The sequence below is a fragment of the Artemia franciscana genome, chromosome 14 (assembly GCF_032884065.1).
Source record: "Artemia franciscana chromosome 14, ASM3288406v1, whole genome shotgun sequence".
NCBI lineage: Eukaryota > Metazoa > Arthropoda > Branchiopoda > Anostraca > Artemiidae > Artemia > Artemia franciscana.
The window spans coordinates 16,473,778-16,496,656 of NC_088876.1; the positions used below are offsets into that span (position 1 = coordinate 16,473,778).

The window sequence follows — 22,879 nt, forward strand, 5'->3', positions numbered from 1 at the left end:
TACACACACACACATACACACACACACACAAACACATACACACATACTCATACACACACATACACATACACACATACACATACACACATACATACACATACATACACATACACATAGACACACATACACACATACAAACACATACATACACATACACATACAAACACATACACACACACATATACACACACACATACATACGTATACACACACGCACATACACACACACACATACACATATACACATACACACACATATACACATACTCACATATACACATACACACACACACATACACACCCACATATTCACACACACACATATACACAAATACACATACACATACACACACACACACCCATATTCACACACACATATACACACATACACATACTCACACATACACATACACACATACACATACACACACATACACACACACACACATACACACACACATACACATATACACACAAACACATACACACACACATTCAAATACAGACACACATTCAAATACACACACACACACACATACACATACACACACATACTCATACACACACATACACACACATACACACGCATACACATACACACACACATACACACACATACAGATACACACATACACACACATATACATACACATACACACATACTCATAAACACACATACATACACATATACACACAAACACATACACATACACACACACTCACATACACAAATACACATACGCACACACATACACACACATATACACACACATACACACACACACACATTCAAATACACACACACACATACACATACACACACATACTCATACACACACATACACACGCATACACATACACACACATACACACATACACATACACACACAAATACACAGACACATAACACACACACACAAACACATACACACATACTCATACACACACATAAACACACATACAGATACACACACATATACATACACACACATACACACACAAACATACACATACACACACATAGACACACATACACACATACACATACACACACATACACATGCACATACATACACATACACATACACACACATAAACATACACACATACACATACACACATGCACACATACATACGCATACACATACACACACATACACATACATACACACACATATACACACACACACACACACACACATACACACACACACACATTCACAGACACACACATACACATACAAACTCATACACATACACACATACACATACACACGCATACACATACACATACACAGACATACACATACACACAAACATACACATACACACACACATACACACACAAATACACACACATACACATAACACACACACACAAACACATACATAGACATAAACACATACTCATACACACACATACACATATACACATACACACACACACACACACATATACATACACCCACACACACACATACACATGCACAAACATACACATACATACACATACACACATACACATACACACACATAAACATACACACACATACACATACACACACATACATACGCATACACATACACACACATGCACATACACACACATACACATACACACATGCACATACACACACATACATATACACACACATACACACACATACACATACACACACATACACATACACACATATACACATACACACACATACACATACACACATACACATACACACATATACATACACACATACATACGCATACACATACACACACATGCACATACACACACATACACATACACACACATGCACATACACACACATACACATACACACACATACACATACACACATGCACATACACACACATACATATACATACACATACACATACACACACGTACACATACACACACATACACACATATACACATACACACACATACTCATACACACCCATACACATACACACACACACATACACATACACACACATAAATATACACACATACACATACACACACGTACATACACACACATACACATAGACACACATACACACACATACACACACATACACATACACACACATACACACACATACACATACACACACATACACATACACACATACATACGCATACACATACACACATATACACCTACACACACATACACACACACACATACATACACACACACACACACATACACATACATACACATACACACACGTACACATACACACACATACAAACACATACACACATACACATACACACAGATACACATACATACACACATACACATACACACATGCACATACACACACATACATATACACACACATACACATACACATACACATACACACACATACACACACACATACACACACATGCACACATACATACGCATACACATACACACACATACACATACATACACATACATACACACACACACACATACACACACATATACACACACATACACACACACACACACATTCACACACACACACACATTCACATACACACACACATACACATACACACACATACTCATACACACACATACACATACAAACTCATACACATACACACACACATACACACGCATACACATACACACACATACACATACACACATACACACAAATACACACGCATACACATAACACACACACACACAAACACATACATAGACATACACACATACTCATACACACACATACACACACATACACACATATACATACACACACATACACATACACAAACATACACATACATACACATAGACACACATACACACATACACACACATACACATACACACACATATAAATACACACACATACATACGCATACACATACACACACATACACATACACACACATACACATACATACACACACATACACATACACACATGCACATACACACACATACATATACACACACATACACACACGTACACATACACATATACACATATACACACACATACTCATACACACACATACACATACACACATACACATACACACACACAGACATACTCATACACACACATACACATACACACACATACACACACACATACACATACACTTTGGGGAATCAGAATTGAAGGAGTTAACAAAAATACTATTTATTTTTATTTGAGAGATTTGTCCTTGAAATTCGAAATTTCTGCTTGTAATGTACCCTAAAACTTAATTTACAATTTTCCCGGAAATACTGTCTACCTAGGGTACATTAAAACTTTTGAAGCCCCAATATATATGTTCTGTTATAAGTAGCTTTGGCGTTTTAGAATCCACCAGATCCTTCAAAACAGAACGAATTACATTACCCCTATTATTCTAGGGTCACATTACCTCCTCATTTGTCATAACGCTCTTGAAATGTCTTGGACAAAACCTTACAGGTGGTGAAATCTTGGCCCAATTTTTAGAAACCTCAGATGAGCAAGCAGAATACAACAAAAATCTGATGAAAAGTGACCTAAAAATCAGCAAAACGGGATTTGCTATTCATGCTCCCGATATACAAAGCTTGTACTCCCTGGTGAAACTATTCAACTGGCATGATATACCTGTTTGTCGCGCCAAAATTGGCCCTGTGCATAAGAAGGACATTATATACGCAAATATTTTTTCGAAGCTGGATCCTGAAATGTATAACGTCATCGCGCTCGACGTCAAAGTGGATAAACATGCCGAAAAATATAAGGTGATTGAACTACGCTTACCTATGGATCTCAAAGTAGATGATCAACCAGGCGAAGAGCCATGTTTTCTCTGCGGATCAAAATTTCTATTAGGAGGAGTTTCTGCCAAAAGAATGAAGAAATATATCAAGAAATCTCCATGCTGGTCGTGTAAAGTCGTGTACGATAACCATAGATTAAACGTTATTGGATGGTGATGTAAACTATACAGGTATTTTTTTATGCTTTGATATTACTCTAATGTTTTAAATGGATGTAAAAATTCAGCTTATAAAATTTTATATTAATCCACATAAACATCTTACTGTAGTTTGATACTAGAACTGTTCATTAAGCGGTGGTCTTATGCGTGTCTAGCTAGATCCCATATCTGGACATGTGTCTGGCCAGAAAATAAAGTCTTGGCAGCTACCATTCACAAGTAAAATTCAGTGAAAAACAGGAAAACAAAATTGTGGAAAACAGACCGCCCAGGACGCATTATATTAAATAGGTAGCCTAACCCCCTCTATATATTAAATATTCAATTAGAATATACTTTTATAGTAGTATATTTCACTGAGACTAAGCTAATTATCTTCGAATATACGAAGAAAAATCTGTTCACTCTGATCAAAATTTTAGTATTCTCGATTGACGCTGTCCTAATATTGTTTGGCAATTAACAGATAATATAAAAATTTTGTTTGCAGTTGAAAGTAATGAGCAAGATTAAAAGTCAAAATGAACAGAAATTATTCCCTATATGAAGGGGTTGCCCCCTCAATACCTTGATCTTCACGTTAAAGTTTTTAGCACTTTTTAAAAATAACCTTATTTTAATTAAACGGCACTTTTGGTTCTTTAGTCATTCTTAAAAACTGGGACAAACAGTCAAACTTTAGTGTAAAGAGCAAGGTATTCTGTAGGGAGGAACCCTTTTGTATACGGAATAATTTCTTTTCGTCTTGAGTTATAATGCTGTTCTTTACTTTCAGGTTAGGTTTTTTCAACAAAATTTGTTAACCCTAAACTTTTCTAAAACTTTTTCATGATATTCTCTAGACTTTCGTCAAGTGTTGGCAATGATCAAATCGTGGTTTGAGGAAATGTGATAAAAAGAGTAGCAACAATGAAATATTTGGGGTTTTTAATTGATGAAAACTTGTCGTGGAAAAAACCATTCAAATGCTATAGCTGAAAAATTAAGCAAAGGTCTTGGGGTGATGCGAAGAATTTAATATCTAGTCCCAAAAAAGATTCTAAAAATTATTTATTTTTCTATATTTTGTCCATATATTAGCTACGGATCCTCTATATGGGCGATTCTGATGAGGTTCCTGCTCATGAGCATTTTAAAACGAATAAGTTAATAGATGTATCCCAAATTCGAGATTACCAAGTTGTGATTTTCTCGTATAAATATTTGAATCGCCTGCTCACCCCTGCTTTTGAAAATCTGTTTACTTTTAATAGAGACCGTCATGATCATAATACAAGAAAAGCTGATAACTTAACTCGTGAGTCTAGGAGTACTACTCGGGTATCTTTTGTGATTCGCCATTATGGTCCCCATGTTTGGAATATTTTGCTCGAGGGTGTGAAAAATGTGCTTAGTCTTCCGGCTTTCAAGCCACGGGTAAAGAAGTTTCTTTTATCTCGTGAGTAATTTTGATTTAAGGCCCGTTCATAATCTCTTGTCTCTCCGACAAGTAGTTACCGACAAGAGATCAGTAGGATCTCTTGTCTCAGATCTCTTGTTTCAAGTGCCAACTGGATCCGGTGACACTGGGGGGTGTTGGAGGGGGAAACCGGAAATCTTGGAAAACGTCTAGAGTAGAGAGATCGGGATAAAACTTGGTGGGAAGAATAAGCACAAGTCCTAGGTACGTGATTGACATAACCGGAACGGATCTGCTCTCTTTGGGGAGCTGGGGGGGGGGGGGGTTATTTCCAATGCTTTGGCAATTTTGGTGCTTCTGGAGGAGCTAGGACGATGAAAATGAATTGGCGTATTAGGGACCTGCAGAAATTGCCTTGATAATAGTTGTTTCCCCGATTCGACCATCTGGGGGAGGCTGTTGGGAGGGATAAATTGTGAAAATTGAGGTATGTTTATCTCATTAATGGGTTATCAGATCTTAATGAAACTTGATATATAGAAAGATGTTATGTCTCAGATGTTCTATTTTCAATTCGAATCGGATCCAGGGACATTTGAGGGGTGAATGGGGGAAACAGAAATCTTGGCAAACGCTTAGAGTGGAGAGACCGGGATAAAACTTGATGGAAAGAATAAGCACAAGCTCTAGATACGTGATTGACATAACTGGACCAGATCCGACCTCTTTGGAGGAGTTGGGGAGATTTCTAGTGCATTGGCGAGTTCGAGAATAAGCATAAGTTCTAGATGCGTGATTGACATAACCGGACCGGATCCGATCTCTCGTCACAAGTGCCATATGAGCTCTAGGCTTTCGTTACCTCTTCGTTATATTTTCTGCAGTATTACGTAGGTATGCGCTATTGAATGAAGTTTTTTTACGAAAAAGCTTTTTGTTTCACTCCTAACGCTTATTCTACTCCTAGTTATCTGGGATCTGAGATACTTTTAAATTTGTAATTCTCTCTGTTTTTATTTTTGCTTGAGAGTGAAACCCTTTATGTCAAGAACAGTTTTTTTGTGTATCTCTATTTGTGCATTATAAAGGTGGCTATATTCCTCAATGGTATTTCAAGGGTAGAAGTATATCACAAGCTGTCGTATCGAACTTAGGAATAGTCATATTTCAAGATCAGTCGATATGTTTTAAAGCCACTTGTCAGTAGGTGCAACTATTGTACTATCAGAGAAAAGGAAGGGAAATAATATCTATTTTTATGCTGTTTTAGTATAGAGTTGCTGTGTTTCTAATTAATTGTGTATTGTTTTAGAATAGCGGCCGTTACCATGAGGATATTTTTGGTATTACTGTTGGTGCACGGAAAACTCACTTGGAATATAAAAGAAAAGCTCGTTTAATGAAGGATAATGCAGTCTGATTCAACTGTTTGTTAAATGTGTGTTCAAACATTTGTTTGATTTAAATTAGTTTGACTGTTGAAAGTGATGTTGTTCACAAACATTTGGAATTTATTGGTTTTAACTGCATTATAAATCTTTGACCTTAATAAACATATAAGACTTCTCATAAGTGTTCCGACTTTTCGTGTATTTTTCTTACGCGTTGGTGATTCAACAGATTAAATCTGATTTCGCTTTGCCAAAAATGCTTTGCTAAATGTTAGATGGGATTTAGATGAGTGCCTTCTGTTATTTAAGAATAACTATTGTCTGGTCATAGCCTGTTTTAGATATCTGTTGATGCACCATTCTGGTAACTTAAATTTGCTGTTACCATTTAAAATTTAGTCTCGCTACTGGATCTTTTACATTTTGTAAGCAGAGTAAATGCGTACAAGATGTCCCATTGTGTAGCTCTTGCATTAAACTTTGATTTTGTTTCGGATCAACGCTGCAGCCTTTCTTTTCAGTTCTGTGGTCTGTAGCAGTTCATGTCAACCTTGTACTTTCAGCCGACTTTCAGAAAGCATTTGACCTCATAACTAATTTTCTTGCGGCCACGATCATAAAAGTTATGGGTGTCAGAAAACGTTCTCTAGCTCAACTTTTTTTTTTTTTTTTTTTTTTTTTTTTTTTTTTTTTTTTTTTTTTTTTTTTTTTTTTTTTTTTTTTTTTAGCGAATGCAGTGCATACACCCATTGATTAAAGGGGACATTACCTCAGAATGTCTAACATAACCTGCTGATCCCTTCAAGGAGCCGAACTTGCCGGTTCTATCTTTATATGCCTGATCAAGTTTGTGCTAGCATATCTTGAGAACGATTCAAAAATGGAGATGAACTCTGTTTTATTTTTAAATATTTAGTAGATAATTAAGTGATAGAAAAGCAGTTCAGTGATGACCTCCTAGACTCCTTCTTTTACGATTACAAAGAATATAGATTGACTCTCAATAGCTCCCAATCGAATACCATCACGTTTTGTCCCTTAAAAGAAGCCATCGAGAATCCTTCCCCCCCCCCACTCAGCGCCATTTCTAGCTGCTTTGTCATAAAAAATCCTTTAGAGTTTTTGCCTGATTGTACATTTACCAAGTATGTTGATAAGTTAGTAAAAGCTGGCAACGCATCAATCCAAACTTTTGCCGCAATTCACTGATTTGACTGCAATGACAATCGTCGAAACTGCATATATTACTAGTGAAAGACAAGTAAACAGACACGTAAAGAAAAATATAATATAGTTTAATATTCCATCATTAATGGTCACTAAACAATATTGAGTATTTCCATCTTTACAGAAAATCTGGATGAACCAACTGAACGTTTGGTATTCAGCTTCAATTTTTGGGAAATTAAATGTTTTTGGCACCTAATTGAAAACCTTCACCCTCAATAATCATTAAATCGTTCTAGATTACCTCTGCATTGGAAAACAACCATTATCATTCAAATATTTAAGAAAAGTAGAAAGGACCTTGCTGAAAACTACCGACCTATCAGCATGAAATCAGCAATTGTTAAGGTTCTTGAAAGAATAATCGATTCTGCAGTTATTAGACATCTTGAAGCAAATAATCTCTTGCACAGCTCACAGCATGGCTTTTGTTCTGGAAGATCTGTTGATGCCAATCTCCTTAAACCATATGATTATATCACTAAGCTACTTGATGCAGGCGTATGGGAATGGTCCTAAGGGTGATGAAAACCAGGGACGTAATTTCCTATGGGGCAGGGGGAGGGGAAAAGTGCCCTTCCCAAACCTTGGCTTGCTTTCTCAGACCCCAGTCCCCCCCCATCCCCAGCTGAAATTTAGCTTCTTCAAAAATCTTATCAAAACTATAATAAACCTGTATAATTCAAACATAAATAGAAACAGATCAGTTTTTTAGTTCAAATTTACCTTTATAGTATTATAAAGTACCTTTATGGTACCCAATGGCTTATTCTCTAGTTTTTACTGTCATTTTCAATTGGTTTCGGAAAATTAGCTCCAACTATGCCTCCTCTAGAATTTTTACAAAATTAGACCACTGATTAAAGCTAGGATATGGTTTCCTTAGGGTTGGCCTTACTAATTATCCGAGGCGTACCTACTGGATATAGATGATAAGCTTAAGTGGTGCTATAGAGTGTTGGTCCAAGTATGATTACTTTTATTTTATTTAAAGCAGAAAACGGAACAGGACATAAATTTAATAGGTTATAACTAGTTTATAAAATATATAAGATGACGACGTAGCACTTATTTTACCAGAGCGATCTGAAATCCAGTCATGATAAAAGTAGCTCGAAGATTACGACTGTAATATCGCAAAACAGAGCATATGTATAGTTTATGGCCCTGGCAACACTTCCTGTTTTAAACAAGAAAATGGCATATTAGGAAATTCCGTATCTCCACAGCAATTCCTTCAGCAATTAGTTTGGTGGTTAACTCAAGACCCATTATCTTGTTGAAAATGTTTATTTCGAAACTTCTTCATAATTTATGGGTTTCTGAGAAACTTTTTCCAAACAGGTCTTATGCTCTTCTTGCTCAGAATTAACAGGAATTATGCACTTCTGGCCGTAGACTCCGGCCAGAAGAGCAGAATTCATTGGCAACAGCAATTTAATTATAAACTTTAATATCGCTGAAAATCTGAATGTTGACAATTTTTTTACTTGTCCTCACTTATTTATCGCATTTGTCTGGACAAAAAAGGAGTATTGTTTTAATACATGGCCTTCTTGACAATCCTGAAAGTCTAATATCACTTAAGGACTGGATTGTTAATGTACTTTTGATCACTCTTTTATTTAGCCTAGGGCTGAACACTAGGTTAAACCTATGTGATAGTCCTAAAATTTTACATATTATAATGTATATTTTTGGTGAAATGTGGAAAGAATTCTAGATGAGGGGCCTTATGCTATCCTGGAAAGCAGGTGAGTTAGGAGGATTAAACCTGCAGGAACAAATGCACAGCCTAAACTATCCTAGTGTCTTTTGAAAAATGGTTGAGGAAGGTGAATGAATCCAGAGCCTCAAAGATCCCCTGGGGAGGCATTTCAAGGAACCTATCTGCACCCATCCCCTCCTAAGGACCCTGACCTCTCACTATCTTTTGTGGGCAAATAAGCTATAGGGCCTAAGCTATATGGTACTCCACAACTCAGGTCAGGACAATGTGTACACACTTCTCAATGCCTTTATCCATGTTTTTTTTCCAAATTCAATAATTGTTTCCCTTCCGAATCAAATTTAAAGCTCTTTAAAGTGTTGTCTAATTTCTCATATTCAGTAGCCTACAAGAATTGGATTAAGAAAAGTTCTGTCAAATCTGTTGAGCCTAAGATATCTGATTATAAAACAATTTCAGATCACTTGTAGCCTATACTGAACAGCCTGTTATTTAAAAGTGATTTATGAATATAGATAAAAATTAAAATAAACGTGCTAATGTGATTAATAAAACATGCTGCACAATAAAACTTAAGAATTTTGTTGTTTAAGTTTTTTTCTTTTGTCTTGTATATAGCAGTGGTTCTTGCTCTTGCCCAGGGCAGGGGAGCAGCTTCCCCCCTAGTTTTGCTCACATATAACATTGAAATCCTTTTATTTTCCTTTAATAAATTCTTTATTACTCTCCTATGATATACCTTGCCCCTTCCCAGATTCTGAAGCTTAGAACTGCTACCACTTGAACAGATATATATTCTAGAGATATAGGCTACATTGAGCACTATGAGGAAAGGGAACATTTTTGAATTCTACAATTATTACCTTTAGATAGAACAAAAAAAAATATCAAGTAGTTGTTTGTTTTACCTCAGTTATGGAACCTTGTATATATATAAATATATATATATATATATATTTATCTTTTTGTCCAATAAAAATAAAACCTAGAGAAATAAATTTGTTGCAAAAATGAGCCATAAGGAAATTCTTTTGAGACTAATACCTTTCACCAGTCTGATTTGCCTTACCTTAATTACTTTAATCCATCTGAGAGCTTTAAGGTCTTCCAGACCTGTAGTGTCTTGAGTTGATGACTGTCAGTCAAATGTCCACTGCTTCTTCTCCAACTCTTTGTCAAGTTTGTTTTTTAAGGCCTGGATGGAGGGAGCACTGACAGTTGAATCTTTCAGTTTATTCCAATGATTTATGACTCTTCTTGAAAAGAATGTTTGGCAAGTCTTAGATCAGGACCTTGACTATGTAGCTTCTTGGAGTGTCCTCTTGTGTTGTGCTGGCTGGTACTGAGATTGCCACCAAAGATTGCTGACTATTTGTTCTGAAGCTTGTAAGTAAGCATCATACCACTGCACATGTATTGGTAACCAGAGTGGGTAGTTTGAGGTACTTGAGGCAGTCCTCATATGAGGTTGATGCTAGACTTTTTATGCATTTTGTTGCTCGTCTCTGTACATTTTTGATGGGCCTCACATCTTGTTGATAAGAAAGACCAGCAAGACACATGCCAAGATCAAGATGAGGTCTGGTGAGAGCCTTGTATAATTTTATAAATATAGATGCCTGTCTGCTGTTGATGGTTCATTTTAGTAGTCATTTAGTAGCTTGCACAAGAAACAACATGCTGGACATGGCTGGGAAATTTAAGTTTATCATCAATAATGACACCTAGATCCCTTTCTTCTGTTCTGTTCTTTAGTTACTTTCTTACTTTGGTGGTGGGGTTGTAGATCGTGTAGTTTGCCATTGGGTTATTGGGTTCAAGGTGTAATACACAGCACTTTCCTGCATTACATTACCTTAAAAAATTACCTTAAATTGCATTTGCCAGCAAGATGAGGTGGTAGAAATTGTGGAAGCCAGTCATGGGTCCAAACTTGTAACTCATCTCTGTTGTGCTGGATACTCTGAGAGTATCCTTAAAAGTTTTTATTTTTAAGATTTGAAAGTCTATTTCTTAAATTCATGAAATATTTCTAAATAGTTTAATTTGACTTAAAACTATTCAGAAATGATGGCAAATGTATGCTTAAAACATGATCCATTTGGGAAGAGACAGAAAATCCAAAGTTAAGAACCCCAGAAAACCCAAAACAAAGATTTTTTGTCAAAACTTAGATAAGTAGCCTTTAGATAGACCTATTGTCTATGTTGTCTAAGCCCTAGAAACAAAGAAAGAGTGGCAATAGTGGTTTGATAACACCTTCTCATGATATACTTTGTACCCTGGATTCATTCCTCAAAGCTTTATTCACCTAACTCATCAACTAATTCTCCAAAATAGCATGAAGCCCCTCAAGCAGAACTCCATCCCCCCTCTCTAAAGGAAACAGACCTTTCATTAACTTGTTTAAATTATATTCTATAAAATTTAAACTTTTAGATATAAATCTAAAACAGATGCAAGACTCAATGAAAGTGTTCTGAGTCTCATAGTTCTCCTAAATTCTGATTTCTAGAGATCTAAACAATTGGAAAAAATGTTTCTTAAATAAAAAACATCCTACTTGGGTCATTAGAACTATGTTTTTAAAGCCTAGAGTTAAAGAAAAGTTAACTCAAACAAAAATTCAGAAAAAGGATATTTTCTTCCATAGCTGATATCCATCAAGTATAGATTTAGCTTTTGTACAATTTTCTAAGCCTTAGAGGTAGGTAGAGCCATCCCTAGGGTTGGTGGCACCTGGGGAGGAGTTGCAATTTGATCAAATTAAGTAACCTCCCACCAAGCCCCCCCTCTAGCTTTGCCCCCCCCCCAAATTAGCTGACATAGCTGCCTCCTCACTTTGAGCTGCTCTGGAATTAGCAGCTCTGTGCCATTAAAGGAGTTTATAAAAAAAATGTAAGGATAATTTTGACTCTAGATCTTATCCTAAAAGTTCCATTCTCCCAATTTAACTATTTTTCAAGATAGCAACAAGCCCCCCAGGTAGAATTTTAACATATCAGTGGTAGACCTGACTCTAGAGCCCAAATTATGCTCAGGGAAAGGGTTTTCAAGGTGTGACCTGTGCTCCTTCCCTATGTTTAAGGATTTAAAAGACTTCATACAAAGTGGGGGCTTCTTATTATTATGGAAAGTAGTTGAGTAGCCTAGCTGTATGAAACAACCCAGAACCTAAATTATCAACTAGAAAGGTGTAATAAGTAAGAAAGTTTATCTATTACCTAGAATAATACAAAAACTAATGCAGAGTAAAGAACAAAAATTGTATAATCTACTAAGAATAAAAAAAAAAAAAATCACAAATAACATAGCAATGTCCACTGAATTACAAATCAAGGAAAAAATAACTGAGAGGGTCACTGGTGCACTTCTTCTTCAGAGTACTAGCCCTCAGATTTTTAGCAGTGGCATCAAGCAGCACTAGCAGATCAACAAGTCCAAAACAAGAAATAAGAGATGGTCCTTATTCCTCATTAAAGGCTGGAAATCCGAAAAAAATAGAATTGTTGGAGAGCAAAAACTATATTAAAGTTACAAATAAACCTTGACAACTGTACCTTCCTCTTTTTGGCAAGATTTTACCATATGAGATACAAATACACTGTAGAGTACTAGCAACCAGAGATGAGCATATAGCCAAAAGTGTAATAGAAAAAGTAGTGCCAAGACATTTCATCTTATTGTACCCAAATGTAAAGGAGGAGACAGGGTTTGAACCATAAAACAAAACAAAAAAACTTGCAATTAGATGCATTTACTGAAAATCCAATATTGCCCAAAGCATTAATCAGAACTTGTAGATTCTTTGAACTTAGTATGGCTAAATAACAGTTCGTCATCAGCATAGGCAATATGACTAACACCAGCATTTCTTATAAACACAGTAGGGAACAGCATTTGCAAACAGTCTGCAAGCAAAGTTTTAAAAAGTATATGGAGACTTTACACCACTTTGCCTAATCTGTTCTTTACTGAGAAAGGCTCAGGTATATTGGACATCCATTTTAACCAGACAAACAAATTAAAATACTAATATTGGGGAATTTTTATGAAGGAAGAATTAACTCCTGCACTTTCTAAGCAATGAAGTACTTGTAAATGTACAACGTTGTCAAAAGTTCCCAAAATATCAACCAAGCAAAAATAAGTGGGCTGTTTTGTATTTTGGCTGAGACCAACAGCTGAGCAAGTATATGATAGACTAGAGAACAGCCAAAACCAGCTCTGAAGCCTACTTGATAATCAGAAAAATTACATTTAGTCAAAATTTCAGGGAATACAGCATGCTTGATTAGCTTCATGAAGCAGGACACTATAATTGGTTGATAACTGGAGCACTGATCTGCATCTTTTCCCTTTTTCAAAACCAATGTTACAACTCCTGAAAGAAAACTATATGGAATCTAGTAACTGAGGTAAACACATCTGGAATAAGAGCTTAATGTATGTTAACAATAATGGACACTTAATGGCAAATTGATTATAACACAGACCATCTATATCAGGAGCACTTTACTTCTTAACCATATTCACAGCCCAATAGGTATCAACACTAGGTATTGTCAACATATGGGCTTGTTGAAGAACTTGATGAATGGTACTATTCATTAAGGAAGAAAACATGGACTGAATAGAATGGTTGAATGTAGAATAAATGCAAGTAAAATGAGCAACAAAATCACTAATTTCGATAATAATAGTGATAGAGGACATATGCTTCGTGCTAATAATTACATTGAACAATGACTTTTGATCCAATAGGCCATCCTTAGCATTCAGTTTGGGATTGATGCAAAGAAGATCTGAACTGACATTTCAAATTTTGTTTAATTATAAATACTTCACCAGACTTGGGTTGATCAAAAGCTATCCAAAGGCATATGTTAAAACTTCCCATGTTGTTTAGTTTTTTTTTACTTCAGGGCATCAATTCTACAACAGCTTTCTGCTGCTGATTCTAACATGTTTAACAGGAACTGAGGCTGAAGCAGCCAACTTCAAATAATGCACAAACTGATAATAGTAATAATTTAAATCAATTTCAGCTGTTGGTGACCTCACTGAGGTTTGTAAAAGATAAAAAGGCACTTTGAGACATGACAACAACAAGCAAAGAACATGCAAATAAACTTCAGATTTTATTCATTTCCAATTTGACTTATCAAACTATTTAATATGGATAAATTAATGGTTATAAGCAAGTAGAGGAGATAAATCTATTTCACAAGTTAAAGCCAGGTGATGCTCCTCAATTTTATCATCCAAAACAAAGATAGGAGGAATCACAAGTGATTTGCTTGAAGCAATAATATGATCAAGGTTTGATCTAGCACAATCATGCTTATTAACGTTAGGTGAAATTTTTGTCTTTATTGACTAGCTGATAGCCATTTGGCATCAAATAACAGATCACTTCTTTCAGATTGGGAGAGAAGACTGGCATTAGTATTACTAGCCACAATCCAATTGAATCTCTAAGTAGTCACTGTTTTTTCACTGAAGACTGTACTGCCTGTCCATGAAGCACAAATAATTGTTGAATATGGATAAATTCTTTTATTCACAGAAAAAATATGGTTATGTTAAAACACCAAATATAATTTTAAAAAATATTCAAAATTAATTTCTTTAAAGACAAAACAATAATCTGGTTCAGTTTTGTTTAATGCCATACATCTAACACATTAAGAGTTACAACAATACAGAACACGAGACGATTCTTTTAATAAAACGTTGGAACAAGATATGACTATATTCAAGGGATAAAAAGGATGAGGGGTAGGATGACTTCAGCCCCAAAGAAGAACCTGTAGGGGGTTTGAGAGAGTGTTAAGCTCAGCCTTATTTATGGCAATTTTGATTTTATTTAGTTTGCCCCAATTATTCTTTTTTATTTCTTTTCCTTCAGGTGTCATTCATTCCTTCATAGTAACTCCTTTTTTTAGAGTTTGACTTATATAATGACTTCAATTTTGCTTGCTCTAGTTTTTAATACCTGTATCTACTCTTTCCTCTTGGAAAGCTCTTTGTAAAAAAAAAAAAAAAAAAACTAGTGTAAAACATGCAGTCCTTCAGGGATTCCTGGTATCTATGCCAATACTTGTGGCAAAACAACTAAATTGGGTTGAACAAAAGTTTTTTTAAGTAAAAGTAATGAAAATATAGATGTTCGACTGTGAAATTGTTTGCCTGTAGAAGGAGATGTGGCTGGAGGGGGTGTTGACCAGAAATACATGCTTTCATCTTCTTTAGCTGTTACATCTTTTATGCTTATTATTTTTAACTTGCAGACAACTGGGAATCATAATGTCTACATTGCTGATGTTTTGCATGGTTATCAAAGCTTACTACCTGCCTGGTTTCAAGCCATTGGAGCAGCAACCTTTATCAAAAAGCATGTCAAACACTGGAAGAGTGGGTTAGATATAATAGGTATGGTTTTAATTGCAACTCTTATTTATTTTCATGGGTTTTTTAGTAGAGAAAAATATTAGAACAGCCACTTAAATTTTTTTGTGAGGGGGTGGGGATCAAAACTGAAAAATATCTCTATGTATATGCCTGCAAAGGCTCACTGAGGGCATCTGTTTCTTATCACTGTAGTTATTTGAAAAAATATATTGAAAAAAAGTTATTCAGTAAATGAATGTCTAACTGAACAATCACATCAAATATAAAGATAACAGATAAAGACAAAAAATAAAGACAAAGACACTAAAGATAAAGACAAACTGTTGAATCCTAAAACAAACAGAAATTAAAATGAATTGTCAAATCAAACTTACAACAAACAGGAATTACTAATAACAAGAGTAGGAGTACCACCATCTAAGCCTTCTAAAGGACAGGTCGTCATTTGCTTACAAGCCTATTGGAGATGAAAAAAAAATCTGGCCCATATTTGGGTGTCAATGAGTGTTGTATACAGATCCACCTAGTCAAGAAACTTTTGAATGTCATTTTCAAACCAATCAAGTTATTTTGTACATAAGAGTCTTTATAAATAAAAAGCTTCATCATAACAACTGAGGGGTTGAGGAAGGGACAGCTTCCCTCATACATGAAATCATTTCTAAGTTTTAATGTTGCCTCTTGCTTTCTTTTTTTTTTAGTTCGATCTTGCAGAGAGAAGGAGTGGAAATTACTCGCCAAATCATTTTTGAATTAAAATGCCAAAAATTAATTATTTACATTTTAATTGACTTTCATTAGCTTTTTTTACTAGCAGTAGAGCATGTCTGATTTCGAGGTGGGGAAGGGGGGTAAATGATTTTTATCCAATCCTTGCAAAAGAGCATAAGTTATATTTCTGTTTTCCTTTTATGCTTATTGTCTAACAGGCTCTGCAATTAGTTACTGTGTAATCAGTCTATAACCTTTTTTTTTGTTTGAAAACACCAAAAAATTTCAATGTAAATACCAGAAAAAGTTCTCCAAAGCTAGGGCCTTTATCTGACATCTATTGGTACCTTTAGAGGGTAGTTCCACTATAGTCAAAAACATGAAAATAAAAAAGAAACTGCCAAAACTACCCTGTTTTTGGGAAAATATGCCAGCTTGCCACAAAACAACCTTTTAAACTGAGGAAATAACCTTTTTTTATAGTTCCAGACCGATTGGCTCTCCCATAATTTTTCTTGATAGTATTTTGACCTTTCTTGTGCCAGAACTGTGTATGCTTTTGGTGGGTATTTCAAAATCGATAAATTTTACATACTTGGATTCAACAAGAAAAACACATCTTTTGATGCATATGTTGTCATTAAAGTTCAGTGTTTTGGCGTTTTGGATTTCATTAACAAAAACCACTCTTTACTTATTTTTAATTAACATGATCAGCTTAATAACTATTATTCTAGTTTTTCTGTCTAGCTTATCATGTAGCTCAATGTTGCTCAACTTCACGCTGAGCATCAATTATCATGTTGCTCAACTTCACTTTTGTTTTCCTAGTCTGTCTTGTCTATAAGCAAAATGTTTTTCATGTTAAACTCTGGTTTTAGAGCATTTTATGATTTTACTGTGACTACAACACAGTCGAAGCCATGAAGGTTGTCTGCACAAGGATTACCGTTTTCTTCTTCATTTCAGTCACTCGTTTTATGTTTGTAGTAGAAACTTGTAAATACTGCAGTTTTTTTAATGGGATTCTCGCCACAAGTTCATTTAGGATCTTGACATTGAAGGGAAAGTCTATTTTTGAGATGGAAAAGGCTTTTGACTGAGAGAAATGTCCTTCAACTATTATAATTCCGAGGTTTTGCTTTTCATTTTCTTACAATGTTCGATTGGTTCTGAAAATTGTATGGTAACATTGAACTGCACGCATCATGTTATCTAATTTCTTTCATAATTGCAGGTTATTCGCAAGGTGGGCTAATTGCCAGAGCTGTTATTGAAGCTTTTCCCGATATCCCCGTGTCAACTTTCATCTCCTTGTCGTCTCCTCAATGTGGACAATATGGAGGTACTTCTATTGTTTCTACTTTTCACATAACCAACTCTAGACTCAATTGCAGATTCTGTCCTAGACATTGTCTGTGCGGTACAATCTAGTGTTTAATTTTTATGTTTTGTTTTATATCCAAGATTCCCAAAGAAGGAATTGCCTTGGGGTGTTTGAGGTTTTTTATAAGGGGTAACGGGGATACTCGATGAAATAATGTATTATAATATGAAATCATAATAAATATAACAGGTTGCTCATTTTTACTGGCGAGAAATCATACTGAGGAATGGTGTTTTCAAGGAAAAGACGACGGAATTTCTGACACTTGGCACTAAAAAAAGAAGGCAAATTTCCCTAATTTATGCCAGAAAGATGAACATGCTTTGGGAGACAAATATTTTTATGGCCCTTTCCCTCTATGGTGTTTCAATAACAATATCACTGGGGTTATTTACTAGTTTTCCTGGGTGAATAATTTTTTTTTTTAGCCTTTCTGCTCAGTATTCTACTGTCAAAGCATATAAAAGATATTAAAGGATAAAGTCATTTTCGTACTGGCTACAGTACTTGCTGAAACGATTTTTTCTGGTCGTTTTAGTCCTTGAAGGTGGATTTCCTTGTATTAACTAAATACTGCAAATTACCAATTTTATCATCTATTGGTTTCAACCAAACACTATTTCAATGTCAATAAGAAAACATAGCAACAAAATGAAAGACTGGAAAACCACCAAAAACTAAAAGAAAAAGACGAATGAAATACAAAAAAAAAAGAAGAAACCCAGAGCAGATCAGACAGGAGAAAGGGAATAGAATTAAGAATCAAAAATTGTAGGATGGGTCTTTTTCATATATACACGAGGAATGTGGATATTCTCCTGAAGTCTTTTGAGTTGTTGGAAATCCTGGTACTATTTGTTGACCCACCATCCCTAGAAGTCCCGAGTTTATGCACCCATAACACGTTAACAAATTTTAAATTGACATTTCAACAAACGTTTAAGATATATTTTTTGTCTTCAATGTTGAAGACTTTGAAATATAATCTAGCATTTTTAAGGATCCCCTTTTAGAAATCCCTACAAGGAATTATACTAGAATTATTCCCATTTTTATATGGTCGTCGCAAATGAAAAGTAGGTGTTTCTATACCATTCTTGTAGCTTAAGTATGGTTTAGCACATTCTCAAAATATTCTGCACTTCTCTCTTTAAATCTCTCCTTATCCCTAATTGTACCCCAATCCTGCCTTCAACTGGGACATGTCCATATTGACTATTACCTCTCAATTTATTAACATGCTGGAACAATTATTCACTATTATGTCGTCTGCTGCATCTGCTAGATCTTCAGTAATTTTATCCATGGTCACCGATTTACACCTTCTCAATTCATATTTTAATCGCCTTATCCTCTTTCTTTACATTCCTTTTATTTTCATTCGATCTATCACTCAAATTATTCTTGTACAAGCCCCTCCTCCTCTCTATTTAACATAAACCATTTTTAATAATATTCCTTGCTGCATTTCTAACTTTCTTCGCTAAGACATAATCAGCAGCTTCACAAACTATTTTCCTAAAATTCCATCCTTCTTCTACATTTCAAATTTTATACTATCCGGCTGGTATTCAACTATTCCTAGACATTTTCTCTCAAATTCTCATCTTGGAGTCTACTTAGGTCATAACTTTGCGGAAGGTAGTTACTCTTCCTAAATTTCAGCTCTAGATTAATCCTAGATTAATCTCTTGTATTGACCCTGCCGGTCTTCGGTTTTCAGTAACATGGTCAATAAGGTTAGCTGTCTTACCATCATCCTAATACCATGTTAACTTATAGGCAATTTTATGATCAAATACTGTATTGGTTTTAATTAGATTGTTATACCTACAAAATTTCTGCAGCCTGTAACCATCACTTTTCTTTTCCAACACCAAATTTACTTAGGCTGGGATACCATCTATACCTATTTCTACCAATCTGGGCATTAGAATCCCCTGATAAAAGTTCCATATTCCCGCCTGGAATACTGACTATTTGTTCTTCAGCTGCAAGTAAAATTCATCTTAGTCACTACTATATCTATCAGTTGGTTCTACGAGGTGTATACTTCTACTATGATTTATACCCTGCGCTGTTTAGTCATAAAATAAGTGACTAGTATTCTATTATTAATAGCTTCCCACCCTAGAAAAGAATTAGTAGCTTCCTTATTCACCATGAGCTCTACTCGTTGCATATGCATTTGCCTGAGTAAATAAATTCTATATCACCTAATTTCATGTTTTCTAACCTTTGAATTTGAGTTTCTGAAATTCCTAAGAAGTCTACTTCGAAGAGCAATTCGTCTGTGAAAATGTCGATACGATAGTGATGTTTTAACGTTGCAAGATTCCAAGTTTAATATTATTAAAATCGTTGAAATTGTGATGGCCTCAGGAAAAGCAACGGTCCCAGAACCAGTGCAGGACGAGGACTAACATATCTTGTCAAGCCTACACATAGCAGTTAATCCAGCTTAGAACCGGACAGCAAAGAGTCCCTGGGACAAGCCGTACAAATTGAAAATTTGTGCAATCCTGGGGCCATCTTGATCATAGCATTGTTTTTTCACACTTGCTGATGCTCTTCTATCTATAAGAGTGAAAATCCTAATCAAGTAATCTTAAGCCTATTGCCTCCAATTCATTATACATTCATGCCTACAAATATTATGCTACTATGAGGAGTCAATTAATAATAGATAACTTAGTTAGTAAGAGGCTTTTCAGCCTAAAAAAGTCCACCAAAACAGGCTAAACCCAGAAGAATGATCCATTGATCAGAATCCAGTGCAAATGCTGTGTTGTTTACTAGACTATAATTTTCTCGATGGGCGCGACTACTCCAAGTCACCCTGTAGCGCTGTTACCAGTGATGGTTTTGGTTAGAAAAATTTGTGAAAAGTCCGCTCTGGTGCCACAATAAAGCCACGCAAGCAGGGTTTTCCTGTCATGGATAGAGCCTGAGAAAAGAGCTACTATCAAAGCAGATACCCTAAACCATCTCACATCTGATCAGCTCCACCTTTTTGTACTCAGCCTATCCTTGTCAGGGTATCTCCTTGAAGGTAACATTGTATTTGTATGAAATCTCCTGGGAAATTTGAAGGAAGATAAGAAGTGAAACACATATTTTATGCTCTGTTTTACTGAAAATTATATTGAGTTCTTTAGTCTTATCGCCTAAGATAAAGATCGTTTTGTAAGGTTTATTGTGTATCATAAAAAAACTAAAAGTAAATAAAATTTCAAAAAAGCAATTTCTTTTTACGGAAGTAAAGAGCGAAGTTGAAACTTAAAACAAGGGGAAATAATTACTTTGCAGATCATGCAACATATATCTACAAAACTAGCTCAAATAAACTGACTCATTATTTTTCCCTATATTCTCAGAGCTGTAAAAACTAGCGCTTTACTGAGAACTAAGCTTACTTGAGTTTTGTAGAGAATTATGCTTGTATACTAAAAGTTGTTGTTGTTTTGTTTGGTGAAAGACTACTGAGAGCCCTGTAAATTAGTCTTTTTATTTTCTGCAGATTACTTATGGGCTTTTCTGCTCCTAATCGAGCATTCTTTTTTTTTGCGTCGGTCTTGTGTTTTCAATAAGGGGTTAGTTTCTAGCATTCTACAAGTATTAAGACTTGTTTAACTGGGACTTGTCCCAGTTAAAGATAGGAACGGGGCCACAGTTAGTGATAAGGAATGAGTTAAAGAGAGATGGGCAGACCATTTTGAGTTTGTGCTAAACCAAGATAGACTTGCAGGAAAAGATATAGAGGAAAATGAAGAAGTTTGTAATAGCTTGAAGGTGAAGGAAGATTTGTTTTGTGAGGAAGAATTAGCGACAGTATTAAAAGGATTAAAAAATAATAAGGCTCCAGGTGCTGATACTGTGGTAAATCAGTTTCTTAAATATGGTGGCTCTGAGGCTAGAAATAAGTTACTGAAGATTCTTAATGTCATTTTTGAAAAAGGGGAAGTACTTTGGAGATTTTTAGGAAACCCTTTGTTAAACCACTGTATATGAAAGATGATAAAAGTGAGTGTGGTAATTATTGAGGCATTAGTCTGGTCTCTGTAGGTAGCAAATAACTTAGTAATATGATATTTTTTAGACTGAGAGATGCTTTAGACAAAGTTTTAAGAAAAGAACAGCGCGGTTTCAGAAAAGGTAGAGGATGTGTCGACCAAATTTTTACTCTTAGGTTTATAGTTGATGAGTGCCTGAGTTATTAAACACCTTTAGTCCCCAGTTTCATAGATTATAAGCAATCGTTCGATTCTGTTGGTAGAAGGGCTTTAGCGGAGATCTTATCGTTGTATGGTATATCAGACAAATACATTGAAATGGTTAGTGCTATGTACGAGAATAACACTGCTCCGGTTAAGGTAGGAAATGACTTTAGTAGCTGGTTTCGTGTTAAATCAAGAGTTAAGCAGGGTTGTGTCCTATCCCCCTTTCTACGGATCATTTTGATGGATTTTGTATCAAGGAGCAAAGGAAAGGAGACCATGGAATCATATGGGGAGGAAAAAATATCCTGAACTTAGATTATGCTGATGATTTAAGCATCCTAGATGAAAATGTGAGCAAAATGAATGAACTTTTAGAACTTATGCGAGTTCAGGGAGCTAGAATAGGTTTAAAATTAATGTTAAGAAGATCAAGTCACTAAGGCTAGAAATAAGTA

At 35.3% G+C, this 22,879-nt stretch overlaps 1 protein-coding gene across 1 annotated transcript in view; it reads left to right on the forward strand.

Moving 5' to 3' along the window:
* Positions 1-22,879, forward strand: part of LOC136035391 (nitric oxide synthase, salivary gland-like) — an 80,224-nt gene that overhangs the window by 49,843 nt on the left and 7,502 nt on the right. The window contains exons 10-11 of the mRNA XM_065717169.1: positions 15,986-16,127; positions 18,055-18,162. Coding sequence (XP_065573241.1) covers positions 15,986-16,127; positions 18,055-18,162 — 250 coding nt within the window. The remainder of the gene's footprint in view (positions 1-15,985; positions 16,128-18,054; positions 18,163-22,879) is intronic.